Here is a 7,500-nt window from a genome sequence, read left to right as displayed (position 1 = left end):
CCTCCTACCACCTCCAACCTTCCTCCTCTCTCCTTTCTCCCACCTCCCTCCTCCCTCCCTCCCACCTTCCTTCTCCCTCTCTCCTCCTTCCTCTTCCCACCTTCCTCCTTCCTTCCTCCCTCCTCCTTCCTCCTCCCACCTTCCTCCTCCCACTTTCCTCCTCCCACCTTCCTCCTCCCTCCCTACTCCTTCCTCCTCCCTCTCTCCTCCTTCCTCCTTCCACCTTCCTCCTTCCTTCCTCCCTCCTCCTTCCTCCTCCCTCCTCCCTCCCTCCCACCTTCCTCCTCCCTCTCTCCTCCTTCCTCCTTCCACCTTCCTCCTTCCTCCTTCACTCCTCCTTCCTCCTCCCACCTTCCTCCTCCCACCTTCCTCCTCCCTCCCTCCTCCTTCCTCCTCCCATCTTCCTCCTCTCTCCTTCCTCCCGCCTCCCTCCTCCCACCTTCCTCCTCCCTCCTCACTCCTACTTCCTACTTCCTCCTTCCTCCCTCCTCCCTCCTCCTTCCTCCCTACTTCCTCCCTCCTCCTTCCTCCCTACTTCCTCCTTCCTCCCTCCTTCCTCCCTCCTCCTTCCTCCCCCTTCCTCACTCCTGTCTCCTACCTCCTACCTCCTCACTCCTGTCTCCTATCGCCTACCTCTTTCCTCCTCCCTTCTCCCTCCTTCCTTCTCCCTCCTTCCTCCCCTTCTTCCCTCTTCCTTCGTCCCTCTTTCCTCCCCCTCTTCTCTCCTCTCTCCTCCCTCCTTCCTTCCTCCCTCCTCCCTCTTTTCTTCCTCCCTCTCTCCTCCTCCCTCGAGGACCACGAAGAGGAGGAGGAGGAGGAGGAGGAGAAGAGAAGGGAGAAAAAGAAGGAAAATAAAAGGAGAAAGAGGGAGGAGGGAAATTAGAGGAGGATGGAGGAGGAGAAGAGTGTACATAGAAAGTGAAGCGCTTTTTCCGCACGGGTGGTCTTCCTCCTCCTCCTCCTCGCCTCCACTTATTTTCCTCCTCCTCCTCCTCCTCCTCGTGTTCCTGTGGAGCCGCGCCGTGGCAGATGGCTCTCGCCCGCGCGAAACTTTCCACTTCAATAATGGGTGCCGCCCCCCCCCCCCCGCCGCGCCGTGCCGCGCCCAGCCCGGCCCCGCCCCGCCCGCCGCGCACCCCCGGGGGCCCGATCTCACGGCGACTTCATCGAGAGAAGCCCGATGGAGGTAGAAACTGAGGCGTTAGACAAGGAAAACGTAAAGAAAGAGAGGAATAGAGAAAGAAGAAGAGACAAGGGGAGGAGATAATGTATAGATAGATAGGAAGGAGGGAGGGAGAGAGAGAAAGAGAGAGAGAGAGAGAGAGAGAGAGAGAGAGAGAGAGAGAGAGAGAGAGAGAGAGAGAGAGAGAGAGAGAGAGAGAGAGAGAGAGAGAGAGAGAGAGAGAGAGGGGGGGGGTACAGGCAGACAGACGGAGAGGAGAATTCTTAGCGTAGGTCGGCGGAGGGGAGGAGTACAAGACATTGCCTTGTATGTCCAATATTTAGAGGTTTGTGTAGCCAGGAAGGAGGTAAACAAAACGGGGAAAAATAAAGAAGTGTGGTTTTTTTTTTAAAGAAATAGAACAGAAACAGTAAGAAAACATATGGTTATGGACGATGCAGTGCCCGTATTAGACAGTGAAAATGAAAATCACAGGGGTCTACAGTAACTTACTTGATGCAGATCGAAATCAGATGTCGAAAGAGACAAGGCAAGGCGAAGAGAAAGGATTAGGAAAGGGGAGATGAAAATGGAATGGAAATGATAATGCCCTGCTTGTACGAGCAGTTTTCAGCTGCATCGGACGTGGCGGATGGAAAAGTAGAACATAAGAATGTAGACCATAAGGGCCTTTTTTCTTTCTCACCTTTCATCCGTATCCATAAAGAGAAGAGGAAAGGGTCGGGGAGACTCTGGCCAGGGAAGGGGAAAGCGCCAACAGTTGCAGAAGTCTAAATGATAGTGGTAAAAACAACGGGAGCTCTGATGTTCTGTGGCAATAAACACTGGTCACGTGGTACAGACTATTGGTGCGCGCGCGCGCGCGTGTGTGTGTGTGTGTGTGTGTGTGTGTGTGTGTGTGTGTGTGTGTGTGTGTGTGTGTGTGTGTGTGTGTGTGTGTGTGTGTGTGTGTGTGTGTGTGTGTGTGTGTGTGTGTGTGTGTGTGTGTGTGTGTGTGTGTGTGTGTGTGTGTGTGTGTGTGTGTGTGTGTGTGTGTGTGTGTGTGTGTGTGAGAGAGAGAGAGATTCACCACGGTTTGCCATGATCTTGGATCACGTGTTGGACTCGTTATCGATAGCCATTTCCCTCCCGGAAGAGAGCTCAGAGCTCATATATGACCGATCTATGGGTAATGCTGTGACCTTACACGCACACTCACACACACACCCGCCCACGAGAGTTGGAGTAACGACTCGCAGAGCAGCGATACTGAAATTATCTTAGCCCTGGGCGGGATTCGAATCCAGACCGCCGTAGTGTCGACCGCGATCGCTTCCACTGTACATATGTATATGGGCGTGTACGTACGTGTGTATGTGTGTGCGCATGTGTGTATCTGAGTCCCATTCCACCATATTTGTAACAATCGAACCAATCACGTGGCTGTGATTCTGAACACGTTGATTGGTACACAGATTGATAAAAGAGGGGAGATGAAGAGGTGATATGATGACAATATAGTTTAATTTCACAAACTCCCTCTATCGGGAGGCTAGGACGGTAGCCCTTACAGAAGACTTTGAAGCGTGGATTTTATGAACCCCTGGCGGCAGGGTTCGAACCCTCATCCCCTAGGCCTTTGCTGCAACTAACGACGCCCTAACTCGTTCGGTGAGCGAGCTTCCATGAAAAGGTAGAGGATGGACTACATAAATTGTATGTTATCCCGGATGTGTGGGTAACAGTGGGACCTTTTGTCCTTATCAAAGGTCACCGTGTCGGTCAAAAAAAACAACGAATGCTTTTGGCGTTACAGTTTCATTTCTTAGTAGTGATCACTCATCCCTTCCTCACTTATCTCCCCGTCCAGGACAACATCGTCATACGTCCAAGACCGATCCCGTCAGCCTACGAGGGCGATTACGAGGCCCCAGTGTACGAGTACGACGACGAGGACGACGACGAGGACGAGGAAGAAGAACCCGACCGCTTGGCCATCCTCTTGCAGAGCTCGAGTTTCAACTGCCTCGACAGGAAGGATGGTTACTACGCCGACGAGGAGGTGAACTGTGAGGTGTTCCACTACTGTCAGGATAGGGTGAAGCACTCTTGGCTCTGTCCGGAGAACGCCTCCTTCCATCAGGTGAGTCCAGAATGCCTCAGAGTCCAGCTCTCGCGGTCTGGGATTAGAGTAGATTTCATTCGGTTTTGCGGAGACTTCTGGGTGTATGGGGCTTGATACCCCGTGTGCCGCGATGAGGTCCCATCTCGTTCGCCTAAAGGGGCTATCACACTGGGCTATTTTCCCTCCAACCTCCGATTAATCGGTGGTACCGTCCACCTCCAGAACTTCTTCCGCCGTAAAATCAATATGTCAGACTATTTTGTGTTCCTAATAGAAATCCATAGAATGCCATTTGATATGCTGAGGGGAATTAATTTCCTCCTGCATATTAGATTCCTTCCTGAAAGCTTCGGGGCTGCAAATCTGCCTCGACAGACGGAGGAAAAATAGCTCAGTGTGATAAGGCTCATGATATGGCACAGCCATCCAAATGTTTCGAACTTTTGCTCCTCTCATATATTTTTGTTTACAAAAAAGAAAAACAATGATAATCTTAACGAAATTGTGCTCATAGAGGTACAATGAATACTCAAGAGATAATTTCATAGATTCGATAGTGTTATGGTCAGGTCATTGTGTCCGTGACCCCAGATTGATCCCAAAGGTGACTGTCATTTGCCCTGGCTGCCCAATCACATAGAGCAAAGATCCCAGCTTTGGCCACAGTGAGGTGTCTCCTGGCGGAGGGTCCCAGCTTGCACTCCCCACAAGAATGTGTCATTCCCGTTTAAAAAAAAAAAAAAAGGCAGATTGATCAATTCCTTTCCACATTTTTCCATTGCCAATTTTTCACGAACTGTCTTCTTTTAAATACGTCTCGTGCGCTTAATTCTGTTCGACAATGTAACGTCATTAACATACTTTGTTTTGGCTAATGCCAGGCAATTTTATTCATCTGAGGGGCAGACTCGAGCCCCTTCTGCTGAATGAAACCATCTACTTACTTGCAACAAGATCTGCGCGAGAACAAGTGAGGTTACTTCAGAAGGGGAGCTGATGACATTTCGTCATCATGACGTATGCTAATGTGCCAAATGTGCCAGGTTTGCATCGAGTCACAATAGGTGTGGCCCCTCCTGACCTCATACTCTTAGTTTCCCTTCCGATATGAACTGAACTATTCCTGTTGAGACCTTGGATGGATGACACGTGTGGGTATTTGTTCTGATAGCTCCTTAAGTTTTGTTGAAGGTAGGCAAAAAGTTTCAGGAACCTATTATTACTTCTTCCGATGGGTCCCCGCAGGTTCACCTGATCTGCATGCCCCGCTCCGAGGACAACATCTGCGAGAAGTCGTCCAAGTTCCACTTCGTCAACGACTTCCTCTACAAGGAGATCGAGAAGGGCCCCAACAAGACCTACGCTGACCGTTACTACCCGGAGAACTTCTCGCAGGGGCTCAGGAACCTTCCTGATGAGTCAGTGGCCGCAGCAATTGCAGCACCTTTTCACCCGCCCCTCCGGTCACGCTACGAGGACAAGGGGTCCCAGGACTACTACGAGCGGGGCAACGGAGACAGTGGATACTCTTTGCCGCCAAGAAGACCCCAGAACTTTCATCGACCGAGCAGTCCTGTAGAAGGACCTCAGGGCTACGTCGACCTGGAGACGCTTCTTGCCCATGAGCAACAGCAGCAGCAGCAGCAGCAACAGCAGCACCTCTTAGGCTGAGTTCGAGGGGGAGCTGGAGGACGTGGTCTGCAGGTTGAGCACACCTCACATGTGCTTCTCTGCGTCCCCCTCCCCCCCCCCTCCCTCCAAAGGTGTTGTGTGAGAGGTGTGTGTGACGTCAGGCTCAGAGCGTGGCTGCGCAGGTGTGATCTCCCAACAGCAAGCCATAGACTACGCGCCTCAGGCTTGGATCCAGGAAGGACCGACTTCCAACCCACGTGATGTCACCATGACGTCGTAGTTTGTCCTCCAGTAATGACGCCAATGAGGACGTTAGACCACACTTGTATTATGCCCTTCCTCACGATGCCTCCCTGGATGCCAATGTGACCGCCGGTGTTGTGAGTTGGAGCTGAAATCGTGTGACGTTATAAGGTTATTCCTCGTGGGTCCGGGCCCTCGCAATGAAAGGCAACGGGTGGTCATGTTCGCTTTTGCCCGTAGCCTTCCCTCATGCCCGTGGCCACGCCTGTACTCATGCTGCGTGCCATGTGTGTGGACACGCTTTATTTATTAATTATCGTGGTCACTTGGTCGCTGGATGACCTTTTGTGCCTGGCAGCTGTCCTGTGCGACTTGTAAATACATAACTTTTCTATCTATTACTCCAATTCCTATTTCCTCCATCTCTCCCTCCCTCTTTCCCTCCTTTCCTCTCTCCCTTCCTTCATCCTTTCCTCTCTCGCTCGCTCCCTCTCTCTTTTCATATCACCCTCTCTCCTTCTCTTCTTTCCTCTCTCTCTCTCTCCCTCCTCTTTTCATCTCTCCCTTCCTCCTTTCCCCTCTCTCTCCTTCCCTCCCTCCTTTCCTCTCTCTCTCTCCCTTTCTCCTTCTCTTGCTCTACCCATACATCCATTCATACACCCATCCACTCATTCCTTTCTCCCTGCCTCCAACTTCCCCCTCCCTCAGTACAACAACATTGATTCACCCTAACCTCACAAAGATTCAGTAAAATGGGACAACTATGGCAGTTCGTTTCCAACACACATCCCTAATCCTAAGAGAAGTCTACTACTCTTTTGGTGCGTTCTTTCCATGCTCCCGATCACGCTCTCTCTCCTCTCTCCACCAGTCACATTTCTGAATTCCATTGAATCCCTAAGATAACCTTTCTACCCCACCCAGCCCCATCCCCGCAAACCGTTCTTCTCGCTTCAAGTGACGTTTGTTGTTCTGCAGATCTGCATAATTATACGCTTAGAATAAGCTCCGTTTTTATATCAATATTGATGTTACAAAGGGTTTGTCATATTTTTAAACATTTGTTGAGTTATGATAATATTTTTCTACATACATATGTGTATATATATACGTACATGCATACATACATACATTCATATATATATGTATATATATACATATATATATTCATAGACATATATATATATATACATATATATACATATATATATATATATATATATATATATATATATATATATATATATATATATGATATTAATAAAAAATATTCCCGATTTATGACATTTTAAGTTTTCCTTAAAGAAATCAATTCGAGTCCTCCTATACTTTTCTAAATCACCTGGCGGCAACTATATAGAACAGATTACTGAAAAAATTAAACAGTGGAAGGGTTACTGTTATTTGGAAAGTAATTGGATGAATACAAGCGTTTCTTTCCTTGTGGTCAAAATCTCGCCGAAGAGACGAAGTCGTAAGAGTAGTAAAGGAGATATTTAAGGAAGGAAAGAAGCAATAAAGAATGAAGTTGGTGTTAATGATGATTAATGATTGATGATTGATTGACTGATGATTGGATGATGATTGACGATTGAATGATGATCATGGTGGTGGTGGTGGTGGTGGTGGTGGTGGTGGTGGTGGTGGTGGTGAAGATGATGATGATGATGATGATGATGATGATGATGATGATGATGATGATGATGATGATGATGATGATGATGATGATGATGATGATGATGATGAAGATGACGATGACGAAGATAATGACGATGATGATGACGATGATGATGATGATGACGATGATGATGATGATGATGATGATGATGATGATGATGATGATGATGATGATGATGATGATGATGATGATGATGATGATGATGATGATGATGATGATGATGATGATGATGATGATGATGATGATGATGATGATGATGATGACGACGACGATGATGATGATGATGATGATGATGATGATGATGTTTAACGTCGCGAACTCTCCCCCTATCAGGAAACTATGACGGTGCCCCTTACAGGGGACTTTGTAGTGTGGAATTTAATTAACCATGCCCTTGGTCCAACTCGCGGGGGGCAGGGTTCGAACTGCCGTCACTTCGACCTCCGCCGCAAGTAGCGACACTTAAACCCTTTTTTGAGTAGAGATTAGTTTCCAGTGGTAAAAGTAAGTTGTGTGACTCTGATCCGTAGGGGGCGTTATTGGAAGAAGTTATATGCCGTTCGAGATATTGTTGCGCAATCTGTGTATCATTTTCCATGCCCTCCTGATGCTACTATTACTACTTCTACCCCACAGCTACTGCTGCTACTACTTCTATCC

At 48.5% G+C, this 7,500-nt stretch overlaps 1 protein-coding gene across 1 annotated transcript in view; it reads left to right on the top strand.

Moving 5' to 3' along the window:
* The window catches only part of LOC143040910 (uncharacterized), a 16,442-nt gene extending 10,161 nt beyond the window's left edge, over positions 1–6,281 (top strand). Inside the window, exons 3-4 of the mRNA XM_076212363.1 lie at positions 3,033–3,305; positions 4,533–6,281. Coding sequence (XP_076068478.1) covers positions 3,033–3,305; positions 4,533–4,958 — 699 coding nt within the window. The 3' untranslated portion in view covers positions 4,959–6,281. The remainder of the gene's footprint in view (positions 1–3,032; positions 3,306–4,532) is intronic.
* Positions 6,282–7,500: the final 1,219 nt, after the last annotated feature.

The sequence above is a fragment of the Oratosquilla oratoria genome, chromosome 29 (genome assembly GCF_046742065.1).
Source record: "Oratosquilla oratoria isolate Oo_2021 chromosome 29, ASM4674206v1, whole genome shotgun sequence".
In the NCBI taxonomy this organism is placed as follows: Eukaryota; Metazoa; Arthropoda; class Malacostraca; order Stomatopoda; family Squillidae; genus Oratosquilla; species Oratosquilla oratoria.
This window is presented reverse-complemented; position numbering and strand designations above follow the sequence as displayed.